The sequence below is a fragment of the Pinus tabuliformis genome, chromosome 4_2, assembly GCF_031772625.1.
Source record: "Pinus tabuliformis cultivar Carrire ecotype Pingquan chromosome 4_2, CPIR1, whole genome shotgun sequence".
In the NCBI taxonomy this organism is placed as follows: Eukaryota; Viridiplantae; Streptophyta; class Pinopsida; order Pinales; family Pinaceae; genus Pinus; species Pinus tabuliformis.
Genome location: NC_142304.1, coordinates 840997053 through 841016586, shown reverse-complemented (window position 1 = coordinate 841016586; position 19534 = coordinate 840997053). Strand labels below are relative to the sequence as shown.

The 19534-nt window shown below is 39.1% G+C and overlaps 2 protein-coding genes across 7 annotated transcripts; one reads left to right on the top strand and one right to left on the bottom strand.

Annotated features, from left to right (window-relative positions):
- Positions 1 to 372: 372 nt before the first annotated feature.
- On the top strand, positions 373 to 11693 carry LOC149172297 (glucan endo-1,3-beta-glucosidase 9-like). 6 transcript variants are annotated; one of them, XM_089424293.1, is made up of 5 exons: positions 376 to 870; positions 6475 to 6624; positions 10857 to 10943; positions 11037 to 11129; positions 11312 to 11693. In XM_089424293.1, the coding sequence occupies exons 1-3, from the start codon at positions 695 to 697 to the stop codon at positions 10879 to 10881; spliced, it is 351 nt and encodes a 116-aa protein (XP_089280419.1). In that variant the 5' UTR covers positions 376 to 694; the 3' UTR covers positions 10882 to 10943; positions 11037 to 11129; positions 11312 to 11693. The 6 variants fall into 6 exon arrangements, with proteins under 6 accessions (XP_089280416.1, XP_089280415.1, XP_089280417.1 ...); XM_089424292.1 differs by having other exon boundaries at positions 11302 to 11693; XM_089424290.1 differs by lacking the exons at positions 10857 to 10943; positions 11037 to 11129; positions 11312 to 11693 and adding an exon at positions 6737 to 10469 and having other exon boundaries at positions 373 to 870; positions 6103 to 6624.
- LOC149172298 (uncharacterized) lies at positions 1235 to 5421 on the bottom strand. Its single transcript, XM_089428082.1, has 5 exons — positions 4829 to 5421; positions 4045 to 4208; positions 2302 to 2522; positions 2020 to 2069; positions 1235 to 1883 (listed from the first exon to the last, which is right to left on the bottom strand). The coding sequence occupies exons 1-5, from the start codon at positions 5419 to 5421 to the stop codon at positions 1235 to 1237; spliced, it is 1677 nt and encodes a 558-aa protein (XP_089284208.1).
- Positions 11694 to 19534: the final 7841 nt, after the last annotated feature.

Sequence of the window (19534 nt, the reverse complement as noted above, 5' to 3'; positions counted from 1 at the left end):
CCCAAAATGACTTCCATTCTCAACCCCTCCCCATGACATTTGAACTTAAGACCTCGTAACAACTAAACCCCATACAAACCAACTACCCTACAACTTATCATGGATCAACCACAACAATACTTATTATAATAATTTAAAACCAATATTTCTAATTACTTTTCCATATTTATCTCATTTAAAAACCCCTCAACCCCATCCCATTATTATTACAATAAACACAATAATATATCACCGAGGAAGGAGTTCAAAATTGCGAAAATAAAAAACGCACAACAACCTCTGGTCCCAACATGACAACATGAATGAAGTAGGCCTCTCATGTTGGAGATGATTTAGGGGTTATTCCATGGCCTTCTCTCCCTTTGAAACCCCCCAACCATCCCTGTAATAATTTATTATATTATCTTTAACGATGCTACTTTTACTCTCAATCTTTAACAGCTACCGGCCTTCCCTCTTCAAAACCCTTATATAGAGTGTTTTCTCTCCATCGACCTCAAAAACCCTTATATAGAGTGTTTTCTCTCCGTCGACCTCTTTGCCCTTTGCCTTCGAAGCATTTTTGCACAGTTAAATCCTTTGTCCAAAATCCTCGGGGTTTCGCATTCGTGTCTGATATTGGGCGAGTTTGTGGCATATTTTGGATCCATCGATTTCATTCGAGCCCTCCCTCTGTGCACTATATGGTATTGGGATGGCTGGAACTCAGGAGGATCCTGTTCTTACACGGGCAGTAGATGACGATGCGAGAGAGAACGAGGATGATGCCGGAAAGGAAGAGGACACTGGAGCTCAGGTTGCACCCATTGTTAAGCTTGAGGAGGTTACTGTCACCACGGGCGAAGAAGAGGAGGATGTCCTTCTTAACATGTAAATTTCTTAATCCATGGCTATTTCATGATTTTGTTTTCTCAGTTGAAAGTTGTTTTCATGGCCTCTTCGGTGGCCCTTTTCCTGTGCACATAAATGGGACCTTGACTATAAGGAAGATGCATTTGGGCAGTTATTTACTTCTAATTTTTCTCCTTTTTAGTAAGATCTGTTTTTATCGGGTTCTCGATGTTTTGTTCGCCTGTTGATGATGATCGGATTTGTCATTTCAATGGGGTGCTGAAGAAACTCTATGGTAGATGCATTTAGCGGGCTATGGTTTGTTTTATCGGGTAATTAGGGTTTTGCTTTTCTGTGTATTTTGTGAGTTTCTTGTTGTTTTGATGTCCCATTGATATTTTGATCAGCATTTTTTGATCTCATTATGGTCTGTAATAATTGTTTTCCTATGTTGATAGGCTGCCGATGAAGATTTTTTCGGGGATGCATTTGATGGTTTATTTGTTATCATTGGGGGTTTTGTATTTTGACGAGTCTTTTTATATTTTGTTGAACTATAGGCCATCCTTTTTTCAATGTCTTTATAGTTATTTCTTCCACGCCTCTCTTGCCTTCTAACTGCTCGTTCATTTGTTCCCATCGTTCCCTGTTGTAGATTTGCAACAATGGTTACTTCCTGTCCTATTTCTTCATCGCTTGGAACTAAAATATGCCTTATTTGGGTATCTTCTGCTGAAGATTGGAAGGCTCTCCTGAAGTTTGCATAAGATGTGGGCCTTGCCAGTCCAATAGACCGAGTTGAGTGACCTTGCCAACTGACACCATTGTTCCTAGCCCCTCTGTTAGCTTGACTGATATAGGAGTTTGAGTTTTCTTTCTTTTGTCGATGCTTCGAGGCTGCTTCTTTCTCATTCTTTTCCTTAATCTTCCCAGCAACTTCTTTAGGGAAGAGAAGCTTCAATTTTTCCTGGACTGACCTCAATTGCTGGCGGCATTTAGGGCACCGTGGACCACATTTCTCGATTGCATCTTGCAAGCACATCTTACAGAAACTGCATAGAAGTTTCGGTAGACAAATTTGAGAGCAGCTCTAATATACACAATTCAGTAGAGATAAATTTACACAGTTTAGTAGAAATTTTCTTGCATGGTGGGACTGCTGGAGTTTTTTTAGCAGTAAAAAATTACCTATGGCCACAAGATGTGGAGGAGGGTTCGAAACAGATATCAAGACAAACCTGCAAGAAGATGGATTCTTATCAATGACAGTAAGCATAAAAGAAAGAATTCATACCAGTTCTGAAAACAAATGTACCATTATCCCAGACTAAGGTACACAATCGAGTTATGAAACTCCTTTTCGTTGAATAACAAAACAAGTACAGCACTCCCTTTTCACCTCAACTATAGCTTTCTATCAAAAAAGTTCCATATGTAGTTATTACATAACAATAATCATAGTTAAATTACCGCACAAGAAAGCTCTTCTTTCAATTGCTCCAAACAACTAGGTTTGGAAAGTCCCTTCTCACTTCCATATGGACTAGATTCGGCAGGTCTAGGAGATCTTTCCTTGCTTTTAGCTGGCCTAGGTTTAATTTTGGGACTGTCGCCTTGTAGCTTTAAAGGACTATTCTTTTTCTCATTATGTGCTGTAGCATCTGTAGAAGACTCATCTGGTATCGCATTCCCTGTCAAGGCCAAAGTTCTATATCAGTCAAAGATTAACCAAACATTAAAACAAGTTTCTTCTTATCTTCAATGCTTATGGCCTTGCAGTACATGCTTGTGTTGTACATAAATATTTGAACTCAATTTTGGACAAAAAATTGCAAAGCTCCCTTGTGATAGACTCTAAAGTGGCAGAACTGTGCATTTTGTGGAGGTATTGAGCAAGTAAAAATACCTATACCATCGTATATCAGTTTTCCAGTGACAGTACTCTGCATCGTATGGAGGTATTGGGCAAGTCCTAGGTTTTAGCAGCCCAATATCTATGCAGCCCAATAGCTTAAGTTGTTATTTTCTCCTTAGAGTGTTGGATTCAAACTCTCCAAAAGCCAAAGATTGCTCGTAACGCAAAGAATGGACTTAAAACCTATAAACAGTCGAACTTTTGGTGCAAGTCATTTGTCCCTGGATTGATATGGGAAGATCAAGCCTATAAACAGTTAAGCCTTTGGTGGAAGTCTCCTCAGTCCCTGGCTTGATGTGTCAATGTATTGGTCATAAGATGTGGGGAAATATGCTACATCAAAACTACTTGGTTGCTGGAATACTGACAAGGCTTGATGTATAAATATCTTGATAAAAAGACATAGGGCAATTCGCCACTCCATCAAAAAACGAGGAAAACAGGTCACTTGAGCAGTCTCAAAATAACTGGAATCCTTATCTTCCTTCAAGATCAGAGTGCTGGATTGTTTGGTGCTATATAACAGCCAATTGTTGAAATGTTGATTACATAACTAAGGCCTAATGAATGACTATTGTGTAATTTTGTCATAGCATAGGAGGCAATTAAATCTCTGTGTTGGGCATGCAAAGTTGCCTGAGCCTTTTGGGATTGGATCGTTGCTCAGTTCACAAAACTTTTTGTTGATCTCTTTCATTGGAAAGGGGATATTCTTGGCAAGGGTGGATGGTCTGACAGTATAGAAGAAGAATCTGGAATGCCATAAGATTGAAAAGCCTTTTCCTTTATGTGGAAAGGGCGATGTTGTACCACATTTGATGAGGATGCCAATTCCTTTCACTTCGATGAGATTGCAGTTTTTAAATCAGATTTGACCACACTGTTTTCTGCCAGAATGAGGATTTTCAGAAGTATATATATTCTGCCAAAATGAGAATTTTGGGAAAATACGCACATTCTCTTAAGATCGAGGTTAACTTTGCTATTTACCATGGGGTAGAATCTATAGACCTAAGCTTTAGGAATGATGCGTGATTCTGGTGTATTTCCCACTGTTTAGTAATGAATATAAGATGCAATTAAAAAGGAAAAAAGAAAACAACTACTTGATTTCATTTTGTATTGTTATGAAAAGTTTGGCTTGGAGTAATGAAATGCAGAATCTATAAACAGTGGTGACCGGAAACTCATAAGATATTGGTGCAAATCTCCCAAACCCCAGTGAGAACATGAATACTTACTAAGCATGACTTAATGTTAGAGCCCTCAACTTAGAGAGTTCAAAATCAAATGTTTACCTTGCACAAGTTGTGCCTGAAGAATAGGATTAGGTTCATTTGTTTGAGAGACTGGATTAGGTTCATTGCTTTGAGAGAATGGATCATCCTCCAGGCTGAGAGCTCCAACACGATGCAGGTCGATGGGATCAATATCTTTACTTTGCCTCCTTGCCCTTCGGTGCCTGAAAAAAAGAACCAAAGCTGAATTTATCAGCACCAACATCAATTTCATACTGCAAAATAAAATGATCACCAGGACTGCTCTGAAGGAAATTTGGAGACATTCAACCATGACAAATGATTTTTTTAGCAGCAAAAGGATATGTAGTGGGAGTCATTGAAGTGGTTTTCACTGTAAACCCCTGCTGGCAACTACAACTTATAATCTAGCATAAGTTAAGAAATTTAAGGCTTAGCAAAGACCAAGATATCCAAAGACATACCCATGATGATACATGGGACACCTACCCTTTTAGACTCATCTCAATGAGGCCTTTTAGACTCATCTCAATGAGGCCTTCTAGCCTCATCTCAATGAGGCACAGGCGCAGAACTCTCAAGACATAGTGTGAAGTTTTGTACTCAAATGCACACCTTAACCTAGGAGAGGGTGGACCACCCAAGCAACCATGTGCATTTATCTACACAAATACACGCCTTCATCCAAGGGTAGGGTGTCAGGTGAAGGTGTGCAAACCATTTTTTTTAAAAACATGATGTTTAATAAGCAACAGAACTACTTTTTAAGCCCTGGGATTAACTCTTTCAAAATTAAAATCAATAGAGAGCTGCTCATCATTACCTTCTTCCAGCGCTTGCTGGTGTTTTAGCCAGAGCAGGGGTTCGGGCCTCTCGCTTCCTTTGCCGTGATTCCCTAACAGGCGAATCCTCGACAACCAGAGATTCCAAGTTCAAATTTCCCAGAGAGGAGGACCCTTCTTCGAAACTCGCCAATAAGAGTGCCTCATCGTCCCATCCGGCCATTGCAGCCACCGACCTGAAGCCAGGGCTAAGAATATTCTCTCGAGACTCATTCAAAAGCACAGCGCGGGCACTCATAAATCCTCTTGCTGCTCCTCCTCCTCTGATATTCTCATTGCCCCTTGTTTGAAGATCGATCACTTCTGAAACCTCTGTTTTCTCAACAACCTCGTCCTCGCCCTCTGTAACTTCCACAATCTCAGGACTCTTCCCCACGGTTTCTTCTTCAATTCTCTCTGTAACGTCCGAGCTCTGCTCTTGTTGGCCCATGGCAGACTTCTTTGGTAGACAAACACATTGCTGTGAGGTGTCTTTCTGGTTTAAGGTTTTGCAATCTGCGAGCTCGGACTGTTGGGTGGAAGCATCTTGTTGTAATTTCATTTCTGTCACAAGTGTTAGAGGAATACAAGTCATTTACCCTGAGAATGGAATTTTTAATTAAAAAGGAGAAAAAAAACAGAGCCCAGGAAAAAGAGGTGGAAATGTAGATCGAGATTTGAATATGAACTCTAACGGTCCTTTGCAACGGCTAGTATTTATCGTTTGACCTTTTGATTAAGACATAGGACTCAAAAATCACGACCTTAGCCTTATTGGGTAAAGTTCAAATTAATATTGCACAACTCAGATCCCTCCAAAACCGCTTAATAAATTATATAATAACATTTCTAGATTTTTTATCCCGATTTTTGTTTTTTGATCTCATTATGGTCTGTAATAATTGTTTTCCTATGTTGATAGGCTGCCGATGACGATTTTTTCGGGGATGCATTTGATGGTTTATTTGTTATCATTGGGGGTTTTGTATTTTGACGAGTCTTTTTATATTTTGTTGAACTATAGGCCATCCTTTTTTCAATGTCTTTGAAGAAGTGATAGGCTTAGAGCAATTGAATTGTAGGCCATGCTTCTTGACAAATTGATGAACAGATGTAGTTCCTCGTGTAAAGTATCACCTTAAATCATACAGTTAAAAAATAATAAATCTATGGTTAGTGTGTCATTTTTAAAACTATTTCCAGATCCCATGGAAGTTTGTAAAGTTTCACCTTCAATCATAGAACGTAATAAAACTATGCTTACTGTGGGTCACAGTGAACCATGCCCAAGTCCCAATGGAAGCTTGTGGGTCAGTTTCATTCAGATGGGGATATCATACCTGATATTCACAGCAATGTGGGTCTCTCCAAACATCTTACGCTATAGCATATACCCTGTCTTCCTCACAGACAGCATGAAATGCAGTTTGCACATTGACATTGTGGTATACAGAGCATATGAAGATGTTTTATTACAATGCAAGAACACTGGTATCATTCACATGGATAATCTGGGCATCCAGCTTTGGTGTGTTGGGTGACATTGGTGTGAACTGGGGAATTCTGTCATCACAAAGGCTGGCTCCCTCTATTGTTGTGAAGCTGCTACAGGCCAATCACATTATGAAAGTGAAGCTCTTTGATGCAGATCCCAAGGTCTTGGAGGCTCTGATATTCAAGTCATGGTCGGCATTACTAATGACTTGCTGGAAACTCTCAGTTCGTCTTCTGAAGCTGCTGACATGTGGGTTCGTGACAATGTCGTACGCTATGCTTTCAATGGAGGAGTCAATATCAGGTACATCCTTATATTTTGGCTTTCCATGTGTCTGTACCAGCTCTATTTTATTAGTAGTTTTGGAAATCTGATAGTCCACTACACTATAACTAAGAACAGCTCTCTCCAGCAGGTACTTACATCTGAGAAGCTCAACGAGTTACTGAAGCTAATAAAATAGTTCATAGAATCTCAAGACCTCAATACAAAGGTCAAAGTTTAAACTAGGTTATTTTCATGCTGTATAAGTTCTTGATTTGAGTGGAAATTTGGGGAACAGAAGTTATTTGGTGATCTGGCTTCTCTGTCATTATATTCCTTAGTTCTTTGAGGTAAACTGTATATATATCCAGCATTCAGATCATGTTGGTCTATTGGCATACAGTACAATGTTTTAACTTTTCACTGAGTTGCAAAACTCTTTGATTTATCCTGGGTTTTCCGAGTTTATGATTTCCCAGTTTTTGCTAATTTTCTCCTGAGCTTTCCGAGTTGATGACCCCTACCGATTTCTGCACCAAACTAATAACTTCCTCTATGATGTAGTTAGAATCCATAGTTTAAGGAGATTATATATATGCGTCACCCATTGAGACCATGTTGGGCTGTTGGGTGGTGTTACAATTTCAATGATGCTGCTCTATGGCCTAATATCTTCCTTATTTGATGACGTTAATTTGTTACAAGTAGTTGCTGCAGTATATGGCTTTTAACATTTATAGAAACAATTTTATTCGGTGCATCTACTGCTGCTGGATCATTTTGCCAACCAACAATTAGAAGGTCATCCTTCGCTTATCCCTGTGTTTAGGGGGAGATGTCATGCTAATCTTGAGCTTGCCAAGGCCATGCAGCCCTAGGTTCTCTGATTGTCAGGAACACCCATATTTGTTACATGAGTCCAATCGAAACTTGAATAACGTCATGGGATATGAAATTGGTATCATTGGTTTTTCATCGGTACCATCCGAGCCGCAGTTTGCCAATTTTTGCCACTTTTTTTTGCCGATGTTTCCGAGAAGATATTTTATGTACCCTCTGCCGATTTTTTGCCGATGCCAATTTTTTCAACACTGTGCTCGATATAGAAGGCATCCTAATTGGTTGATCAAAATATAGGGTGAATGTCATAATCAGACAGATGCTATGGTCAGCCATTTTGAGGTGTTTGTTTTATAGACTTCATTGGTTGAGCACATTGAGTACAATGACTGACAACGTATAACGTGTTGATCCAACATTCTGGATCATGTGACTATGAAGGGTTACGACCCAACAGTCTGGACTGACGTACACCAACTAAAGTCTTAGTCACTAGTTGTCGCTTTCTTCTATAACGTATTGAGCTCTCACACACATACACATACAACTTTCTAATGATTCTCACATAGACAAACTCTAATGCACTCTCAAAACCAGATCACAATGGGCTCATGAAAACTTCGCTTTCATAACAGAACCAAATTCACTTAACTAGGTCTGGCAGCCCAACTAGCACACAGACCTAAATCTTAGCTCTCATAAGCAGCTTTGGTGCCAAGTTCCAACTTAATAATTGCGTGAACAGTAATGCAATTCTAGACTAGTAACCGTGAAAGAATATAAGAAGCGTAAATCAACTATTACATTCCAGTTATAACATCTCAAATGATTAAGCACATTGATATAGTTCATCTCTAACCATAATATAAATTACATAGCAGCATGCAAAATGGGCTCCGGACCGCAATACCTATCATTTAAAAGACAAGGGCTGTCAAACAAGTTGCCAAAGGATGGATTCACCTCCCAGCCGTAGACATTCCTACATGACTGTTACACCCAAGCAGGGCTAATGATATGATAAGGGAGCACAGTTACGGGAGCATACCTCTCTCAGTGTCACAAATTACAAACAGTTTTACAACAGAAATCACCTAGCTGTACCTAACCAGGTTTAGGTCTTCTTGTTGGCCTCAACTAACTCATGTGAAAATCAGTATGCTAGCCCAAAACTACCTTGTTGATCCCAACTAAATAAAGGTAAGAGATATGCTAGATCAGGCTTTTGTAGGAGAGCACTTCTACTGGCTCGCAACATCACTTATGATTATGCACTCTACAATTCTGTGAACAGCTGAATGTCAAGCAATTGAACCGCGATTTAAATCCTATTTTGTCAGCAATAAGTACTATACTTTGTCTTTATTTAGTGTAGAGAACCAAGCACTTATTCTGCTCATCTATAGAAGGGACAATGGTTGTTTGCCTATGAGGTATAAGGAAATCCTATCAGATGTTTTGTATTTTCGTATGGAATTGAATCATACGCCTGCACACTGTAACATTAATATATATCAACTTGTAGAGGCTTTAATAACACCTGGTATTCTGGTTAGTGATTTTATTGGACCTCATGTGCATATCCTACATGCACACGATGGACTATTCATATGTTACAGGGTATTATTCTTATTATTTAGGGTGCACATCTTCAGGTGCTCAAGAACGATTACTAGAACAGTCAGTTAATTCTGCAATTTAAAGGATGAAAAAGGAGGTTATAGGAGTCTAGTTTTGGTTCTCATCCACAATGTCACACTAGTCTGCCTGGGCATGGTTCTCATGGTTTAATAATGACTTGAGGAGTCATAATACCACAGATCACTAAACACGAACAACTAAGGTAGCCCAAGGACAATAGCCATCTTTACACATTAATTAACAGGTCTTACGTTAATTATCCTAGGGGGTTTTAATACTTCCAAATGCTTAAAAAACAGTTAGCAGAGCATTCACATTACACATTCCAGCAATCTTTTCTATAAACCAACCAAATGTAGTCAGGAGAGCCCTCCTTTTAAACTATACAACCTTATTGTTAGTATGATCAACCTTATTTTAATATATAGTGTGACAAACCGTATGTGACAGGCAGGTGGAAAACTTTTCTCGCAATTGACTAAGCGACGTCCTGCGAGCCAGACTTGAGACGGAAACCCTCGTCAGAAGTATATGCTTGGCTCTTTTCCAAACAAATGAAGAGTCAATCAGGTTTTGTGTAATCACTTCTGGTATCGTATTGGGTTATTGTTAGAAGCGATAATTGGATTCGGATTCTCATCGAGTGAGTTGTTCTGCTTTCTCAATTTGAGAGGGTTTGTTTGGAGGGAAAAACGAAAGAGGACATACAAGAATAGGGAGGGGAAAGATGCAGAGGAAGAGGATTGAGAACATTGTCAGCAGGCAGGCTACATTTTCGAAACGTAGGTGGATTGCTGAAGAAAGCTTACGAGCTCTCGGTGCTCTGCACTGCAGAAGTTGAACTTGTGATTTTCTCCCCAGCAGGAAAGCTCTATGAACTGTTTTTTAGTGCAAATCCTACTATTTTGATTCTAATAATCATGGCTATGCAAACCTCATGAGATTCTTACTAATAACCCCGGTGGTGCAAGCCCTAGTAAGCTCGATGTTGAAAAACTTAGTGTAAAACCTCCAAATCGCTGGTTTTGTTGTAGTGCTTATTGGAGAGTATATAAAAAATTTCACACCTTTTTATGAGATATGGGAGGAAAACATGTTAAAGATTTTTAATAAATATAAAATTTCCAAAATGATGCTAGTTACGTGTGATTCTTTTTTCATTGTTTGTGATTATGAAAAATGAAACTCAATGTTTTTTCATTAGTGCACACATATTTCATTCCAGAGCCGATAACAATAAAAGTGAAGAATTTATGGTCCAACGTTATAATTAAGGGAGATGTTTAAGGATGACGTTTGAATTTTGTTTTTCATTTTAAGACATTTGGAGCAAATATTAGGAAGGACTTTGAGAAAGGATTGTCCTTGATTTTCGAAAATGGAGTTGTTCCTTTCCAGCCATATGCCCCAAGTGACCATCAAAGGGAGAGCTCATATGTTTTTTGGATGTTTTCTTTATAGCCATTTTTTTACACATATCCATAGAGTCCCCATGCCATTGATGTGAATTACTTGTTCGGTTTTTTTTAACCAAAATTTTTAACCAAACAAGAAAAATTTAAAAAATGCCTCAAGATCAAAGACTGAAACAAAGACCTATTGACATACCTTTTAAAGTATGGAAAGAACTTGTAAAATCATATGAGAAGTTGGATGCACAAAGAAAAGCCGACAATGAGAGCATTCAGGGATTGAATTTTTCATTAAACATTATTTAGAATGTATTAATACTTATAAGTATCTTAGACATGTATTTGTGTGAAAATAAATTGAATTGGTTTATGTTTAAGGACAAGGCATCCAAGGCGAGGTTAACCAAGACAAAAGTCACTCATCGTAGTGGCCAGAAAGGTTTAAAAGCACTGATAACAACCTTTGTAAGTATATTAAACATGTGATATTTTTTTAATAAATTTTGTACTAGAAGAAAGTCATTGTTATCTAATTTCTCCCTATTTACTGATTGATAGGAACTAAAATATGGAAGACCTCCAAATCATTTGGAAAGGGAGGTGCTGCAGCAAAAGAGATGGGTTGAATTTGTTGTTTGGATGGACTCTATGGTATGTAATCTTAGTTGGATTTCCAATATACTTTTAAACCATATTTTCATTTTATTTTTTAGTACTATTAGATATTATATCTTACCTCATTTTATGGTTAACATTGTATAACAAAAACATGCGTTGTGTTATGTAATTAATACTAACATGTAATATTGATTTTTTTTGTCAGAATGCTATAGGTAATTCTTGCCAAGACGATGATCCAAATTATGTTCAACATATATCAGGAGATGATGAGGATGAGGATGGGGATGATGGTGGTGAAGGAGGAGATGATGATGATAGTTGCGGTGTTGGTGATGATGTGGATCAGAGTAATGAGGATGGTCAAGATGATCATGAGGATGATCTTGGTGGTGGTAGCTAGGCATGCACATGCATTGTTTTTTATGAAGAAATTATTGTGTAGAATGACATTGCTATGTTTAGATGGGTGTTGTGAATTTACCCTATATCAATGAGACATTTTGATTTTGTAATCATACGATGAGTTTGATTTATGTATGTTGTTAATTTATCGTAGAATAACGATATTCATGAAATATTTTGATTTGTTAATCATATTTGAATTTTACTTGTTTTGATTAAAAATAATACTGATTTTATTAGTATTATGTTGCTATTTTATACATGTTTTGAAAATTGTTAATGACACATTGTTATTTTTTTGGATGGATGTTGTCAATTTCTCTTAAATTTCTTTACAAATGATTTTGAATTGTGATATCTGCTTTAATGATATTTAGAAACTATCATATATTTCACTATGAATCTATAAAGGGGGTCATATATGTAAAGAAAAATATACTCTATATAAGAAGTCAAATGCGGATGTAACCATGGATGCAAAATTGAAAGTAAAATTGGATGTTAAACTAGGAATTAATACAAAATGCAAACAATTGACATACAAAGTGTTTTAAATTAGAAGTGAAAAATTGTGCAATAGTTGACACAAAGAAGGGAACAAAACATGGCATACAAAAGGATATCAAATTGGGCAAAAACAAGGACACATAAATGGGCACCAAATTAGATGCAAAAAAAGACAACAACTAGATGCAAAGTTGAGCGTTAAAAAGAAGCAAAAAACGTTACAAATTAATATGCCAAATGATGATGCAAATAATGGTGTAAATTTGGGATGCAAACTTGGGTGCAAAAAAGGAAAAAAAAAGATGTAAGAAAAGACATAAAACAAGATGCAAAATGGGGCTGAAAAAGGTGAAACCAAGGATGTCATATTGGATGTAAAAAATGATTCCTAATCACATGCAAATTTAGGCTCGAACTCAGACACAAAATTATATGCAAATGTGGACACAAAATGAGGCAAAAAAAGATGCAAATTTGGATGGTGAAAACGATGTAAAACTAGACACCAAAAAAATGCAAAATTGGATGAAAAAGTCGGTGTAAATAATGGTGCAACATTCGACACAAGTAGACACAAAAAAATGGTGCAAAAAGGGGCATAAAATAGCTTAAAATTGGATGCAAAACTTGGTGCAAAAACAAATACAAAAGTAGACATAAAAAATGGCTCTAAATTGAATGTACCATTAGACACAAAATAAGATGCAAAGGTGGACACAACACATGACTCAACATAAGATGCAAATATAAATGCAAATTTGGATGCTCAAAATGATGTAACATTAGATGCAAGAGATGGTGTTAAAAATGATGCAAAATTGGATGAAACAAATGACGCAAAATATGGTGCAAAATGAGATGGGAAAAATGGAGACAAATCAAACGTAAATGTGGATGTAAAAAGTGGTCCAAAAAAAGATGCAAAAATGGGCACAAAAATGGATGCAAAATTTGGTGCTAAATCAAATTCAACACATGGTGCAAAGATAGGCACCAAAGCTGGTGCAAAAATAGAAGCAAAAACTAGTGTAAGACTAGATACAAAACCTGGTGTAAGACTAGATGCAAAAATTGACACAAAATAGATGCATAAAAAGACGTTAAATTGGATTCAAAATACAGTGTAAACTTGATGCAAATGATGGTGCAAAAATGGAAGTAAAGAATGACACAAAATAGGAAGCAAAAGAGAATGAAAAATAGATGCAAAAAATGACACAAAACTAGAAGCAAAACCTGTCATAAAATAAGATGCAAATCTTGGTTCAAAATTTGACGCAAAAAATGATGCATAGTTTGGTGTAAAAAATGATGCAAAATCTAGCGTGAAAAATGATGCAAAATCAGGTGCAAAAAAGGACGCTTTAAAAATTGTACAATAGAGCCAGATTTAGCGCAAGGTTGCTCATCACAATTACAAAAAAAATGCACTAAAATCTGGCGCAAATCGCTGGTTTTGTTGTAGTGGTTGTGTTATATTCTTTCCACGACTAACCTACGTAGTTAAACGGGGGGCGGTAGCCCCCCTTCGTTGCGCAGCGGGGGGGTCACAGGGGGGGCGGGTAGCCCCCCTCTATGGGGTCCGGGGCAGCGCCCCGGGAATTTTTTTTTTGGACCCTATATTAGGTTGGGCGAACCTACCTATGGTTTTGTGCATGATTTTCACACATGGTATTGGACGCGATGGTTTTTCGGTCCATGGTATTGGATGCTTCGGCATGTATAAATATGTATTGTAACATTGAAAGGAACATAATGAAAAATCAAGCTGGTAGTCCCGGTTTTGGGATCCAGGGAAAAATCTCTGTGCATATGTGTTTTATGGGTTATGCTCTCGCATTGTTTATTTTCTTTGTTTAAGAATTCGTATGCAGGTAATTTCTGTATAGGGTTAAAACCTACAGACTGTGGCCAATGGCACAGCCCACTGTTCCCACGTCATCACGTCATCAATGTCAGTCCGCGATTGTTGGTGAAAAATAAATGACCATAGGACTGAATCTATGTATAAATATATGTGTTTGTGAATATAATGATCAATCTCTTTTCAAAGAGTCTTCAATGTTTCTGTCATGGTATCAGAGCCATAGTAGAGGAGGGCTTAGTGGTGTGAAGGTCTCAAGGAGCAAGATCCCATCTGTGTGTGAAGAGTGGTGGATTGTGTGCCACCTAGGATCTTTGTGAAGCTATTTGTTGCAGTTCGCTGGACAGAGAGTGTTGTTCGTTGTTGGATCCATTAACAAAATGTTGGAAGAGGCGTGGAGGAGCTGCCTTGAGATGCAGCAAGCAAAGGTTGTATTGAGATCCAGTTGTGGGTTTCATCACTCTATGGACAGTGGAAAATCAGAGGGCACCTGGGCTGACCCTGTAGTTGACCAAGTCACAAACCATGTTGTAACCAATTGCGAGCATTGTCTATTTCCTGGCGAAAGAGAAGGGCCAAAGAGGGTTTCGATCGTTAAGTTGAATATTGGTTGAATATTGTGCATGATTTTCGCACATGGTATTGGACGCGATGGTTTTTCGGTCCATGGTATTGGATGCTTCGGCATGTATAAATATGTATTGTAACATTGAAAGGAACATAATGAAAAATCAAGCTGGTAGTCCCGGTTTTGGGATCCAGGGAAAAATCTCTGTGCATATGTGTTTTATGGGTTATGCTCTCGCATTGTTTATTTTCTTTGTTTAAGAATTCGTATGCAGGTAATTTCTGTATAGGGTTAAAACCTATAAGTTCGATGTATACCTTTACCTTTCGAAAAAATTTGCACTTGAAATGCAAGCTGGTGGGAAAGGGGAGGTTTACACTTTTCCATGTCGAAAATTGCAAGCATGGAATCCTGTGGGTCGATACCAGCAATAGCCGAAAGAAAATATTTCCTTTGCGCTAGACATGTTTGTAATACTTCAAGTGCTGACATAGCCAATGGTGCTTGTGCCAAGTCTTCTACAACGCTGTAGTTTTGGGCGGCACGGGCAGATGTATTGTACGTTGTGCGTCGAAGTGTCCCTTTAGGGGGGTGAATTACAAGGTTAGCAACTGGCCTTTCAATATGTAAGTCGTTGAGTGGCAGTGGGTTTTGACTTGAGGAAGGTTCCTCTGCATGAGCGACAGGAGCTCCATAGGATTTGGCTCTTATTTGTAGATCTACTGTTTCAAAGGTGTAAATGGTAGAAGATCCTTCACCAAATGAAGGATTTTACGAACCACCATTGCCCCCTTACGGGGGTTGGGGTTGGTTTGCAATGAGGTGTTGTTGCTGTTGAGCGGGGAAAGGATTAATAAGGACAGCGGGGGTGTTCCCAGTATCTTTCTTAGCAATGAAATCTGTGCATTCTTGAAGACGCGGGCATCAATAGGTCATGTGGTCTTCAACATAGATTTTGCAAGGGAATCTGGCGGGTTTATCCTTTCCATCATTAGGAGGTGTAGTGGCCTTCTACTTTGGGTGTTGCTTCTTTGTTGACTGCTCCTCAGAAGGAGCGGTCTTTTTCTTATTCTTCTTGTTCTTACCATTGGGTTTTTGCATAGACTGCACAAATTTTATCGTGGTGGTAGGAAGAGCAGTAGATTTGGTAGAGGGGTCCACTGACATTTGGGCAATGCGACTGCTGAGTTGTTTACAGCAGCCCCAGAGTTTGCGCCGATAATCCCATCGGCGTGCGCTCCGGGGTGCTGAGTAGCGGAAACATTGCAGTTGCGAGGGGCATTGAGGATTACATTGTAAAGAGTGATAGACAGTGAATATATCAGATCTAAGTGTTGGGCACGATGTATGGATTGGTATTCTATGACCGCACCACCTAAGGCGACATATTTAGCGATTTGCAGGAGTAGGGACTTACAGAACCAGTCCGCTAAGAGATGGTCTAGGAGGGGAGCTTTGAATAACCTCCGCTTACGTCTCCATTCATGTATATGATCAAATATGTGGGTGGCGGAATCCTGACGTAATGAAGTGAGGAGCTCTGTCCTAGTCTCATAGTGGATGGGTAGCTGGAAGTGCTTTAAGAATTCCATCGCTAGAGCGTCGAAGGTATTTACTGATGCGCATGGTAACTCAATGTACCACTTAGCTGCGTTGCCAGTGAGGGTGCGGGGAAAAAGACGTAACTGGACACTATCATCCACCATGGAGTTGGAAACACACCAAAGATGATAGGTGGTGATATGGGTGCCTGGATCCTCCCCTTGTTTCCCTTCGAACTTGGGGATGTCTGTTGGTATTTTATGCAGGATTGGCGACCAAAGTAAGTTATGATAGATGGGGTCATTTGTAATTTTGTACAAGTCGGGGATATCCAACGTTGCCAAGAAAGGCAGAGTGTGTGGTGCCCCCGACTTAGACCAAGGCGATGACATATGACTTGAGGATCCTTGTGGTCCTCCCATCGTTTGAGTCCCAATATTATATATAGGCTGCGTGGTATAGTAGTTTCCTTGGGCTATAGCGTTGTAGTGTGGATTTCCATGGGGAATGTGATGTTGGGGTATAGAATTTCCCCAGGATAAGCAGTGCCCCCTTGACTCATTTGAATTTGTGAGTAGGGTGCCCCCATGGATTGGTTGGGACCTCCTTGAGGATTCCCACCTGCCACAGAACTAACCATATGTCCTTGATTGACATAAGGAACGCTCATGTCAATCAGTGACTGACCATGCATGCCTGAAAATGGAGGGGGAACTGTTACGTTCCCGACCGGTATATGCATATTGGGAGTGCCCCCAAATACTTGAATCTGGGGGGTTGAACTGTATAATGGATGCCAACCATATTGTTGGTTGAGGGGACCTACGCTAACCATGCTATATTGAGCATTATAAGGAGCGTTGTATGTAGCACTTGTCGAAGGTATGGAGTTTGAAACTAAAGGGGTGGAACTCGGCATAAGCTGGGTGCCACTCGTGGAGGGTGTCATGTGAGGGTTTGTACCTGGGACAAATGTGATAGCAGGGTTTTCCCTCAATGGCGTGGTGGTGACTGTCGACTGGGGAAGTGGTGGGGATAAAAAGTGTCCACAAAGTTACATGACCTATTAGTCATCGGCCGGATGGATGGAAATGTTCCAACTAAAGAAACAAGGAGTATAGGTGCCACAAGAACCAAGAGTGGGTCCAACGGATTCGTGAGCGGAGGGTTAAAGGGAGGAAGAAATCCTTCGGTAAAGAAATCCTTCAACAAACTCGAATCATTGGTTGTCCAAATAGATTCCATGTGATATCTAGGAGACTAATTCCCTGAAGATGGTGAATCTAGTTCACTGGAGCTTGGCGGATCTTCCATAATGAGTGGAGGAAGTCCTAACAATCATCTAGATTGACGACGAGGGCCGGATGTATCCACGATGACTGTTAATTTTTATCAATAAATTTTATCGTGATATTTGTTAAAGTCTCAATGATAGCACACGGGTACCTAAAAAAATATAAAAAATACACTAAGTTGATCAATCAACAAATAGAGGGAAATGATCCTGTCTAATAAACACCGATCATTGGAGATGAGACCCAGTATCATAATAAATAATAGAGACGTCTGGCCAAATCTACAGTTACGATTATTCTAGAGCTTTGCCCGAACCTCAGATTGAGGGGCCAAGTACTCAGGTGAAAGCGAGCACCCTCCGAAAAACTGAAGACAGAGTAGGTCCATTTGTGTTAGGTACTAGGGTAGCCCGCCCCAGTCACCTTGTGTAAGTCCCTAAAATCTTGGCCACTAAGGATACCTTAGATCATAGAAACTACCGGGGGGGACATAGTCGAGTATGCTGTGTGGGTAGGATACCTGAGTCCTCGACTTAGCTTTGAAATCCCCGAAGGGATCCCCAATACACAGAATACCCAAAGGAGTTATAAGCAAAAGCAGGCTACCTTCACTTACAGTCCGATGTTGTCTCGTATTTAGCTCCACTTTGACTAGAGTGGTCTTGGTAGTATTAGTGCAGAAGGAATTTTCTCTCTTTTAATGACACTAGTTTTGGTTTCTGACCTTGGGCAGTTTACTCACACTGCCTATCCTAAGATCCTAGCCTGAACTAATGTTTGTTTGCTCAATAAAGAGTTACTGATTGATTTTAGGTAAATTTTATGTGTACTTTTTTAGTGTCTTCGGTAGGGGAAGTGACGTATGAATGTGATGGGACTCTGACTCAAAAATCATGCACAAGACAATGCTTAAAAAAAAATTCAATTCGATGAAAACAAGTTGTATTCTACAGGTGAGAGTCCTTCACATATTCATATTTGTTCCATGCATCCTAGTCATTATAACACATGCATAACCAACAAAAATCTTTCCAATGCTTTCTTAACAACTATTTGAAACCAAAATAAAGTAGATTTTAATCAGCTAAGTAGAAGAATGAATAAAAAATGTGGATCTTTCTTTCATAAAAAATGTTTTAAGAAAGAAAAAAAAGCTTATTTTCTACAAAAAAAATTCTTTTAGGACACCGATCTTGCTAACAAAATGCAGCTGCAGATCCCTTTCAGTCCATGAGCAGGCTTCCCATCCCTTTTGAGTTTACAGACACAATTGTATATCAAGATTTGGGGGACTAACGCTCTGTGTGTGCAGACACAGAGCTTTATAAAGCACCGTGTAGTCTTCTAACCTACGTTAGTGTGGGAAAACCGCTCAAAAAAGGGCTTTTAGGACTAGATTCAAGGCTAAATATATGAAGGCAGAATGCAACAAGGTTTTGATGGGTCAGGAAGGGAATGCAGAAGTATAGGGAGGTATTAGAAGGAGGAGGAAACTAATAACTGTCCAGGTAAACTGGGAACTAGATGTATAGTCCCCAGCGAAGTCCCCAATTCCACTATAGGATAAAATGCACAGTGTATGGAGAATGGAGATACCCTCAAGGGTCTTCTTGGGACCGTTGGCAGACTGTAAGATTATCTGTATCCATCACAAAGTTACATGAATGTCCATAAACATTAACTAACTATCAAAACAAAACAGATGGATTACCTCAAGCCTCTGTGTAGACTTGTTGGAAAGCACAGTGCAGCTAGGTGGAAGTCCCCTGGGTCGGCCCCAGATCAAGTCCTGTACATATAAGAGACAAGCATAATCACAACATACAACCTTGATAACTAATACATGAATACATAAAGACATCTAGTTACACATAACTAAGCTACTCATGCTAAAAGTTATTGGACAACCAAATAAATGAATGATAGTACCAACACCATGGAGTAGACAGTACAACTGAAGTTCTATATTAATGTAGGAAGAGTGATTACAACCATCTATTGCATCAGCCTTCCCTTACCCTTCCAGCTTCTCTCTCTCTCTCTCTCTCTTCTTACCAACTTCTTATGCTTAGATTTGAGACTATTCTCAACAATCAAGTAGGCTATCGTTTCAAATGATATGATCTCTATCACCATAACCCTAGCTTTACTTATGTAGCAATTGAGTTAGGGTTGCCAAGTTCCTCCATGAGTTCCTTAAGGTAAAATTAATGAAGTTTCCATGCTTTTAAGCTCTTTCCCATTTTCCTCCTTCATT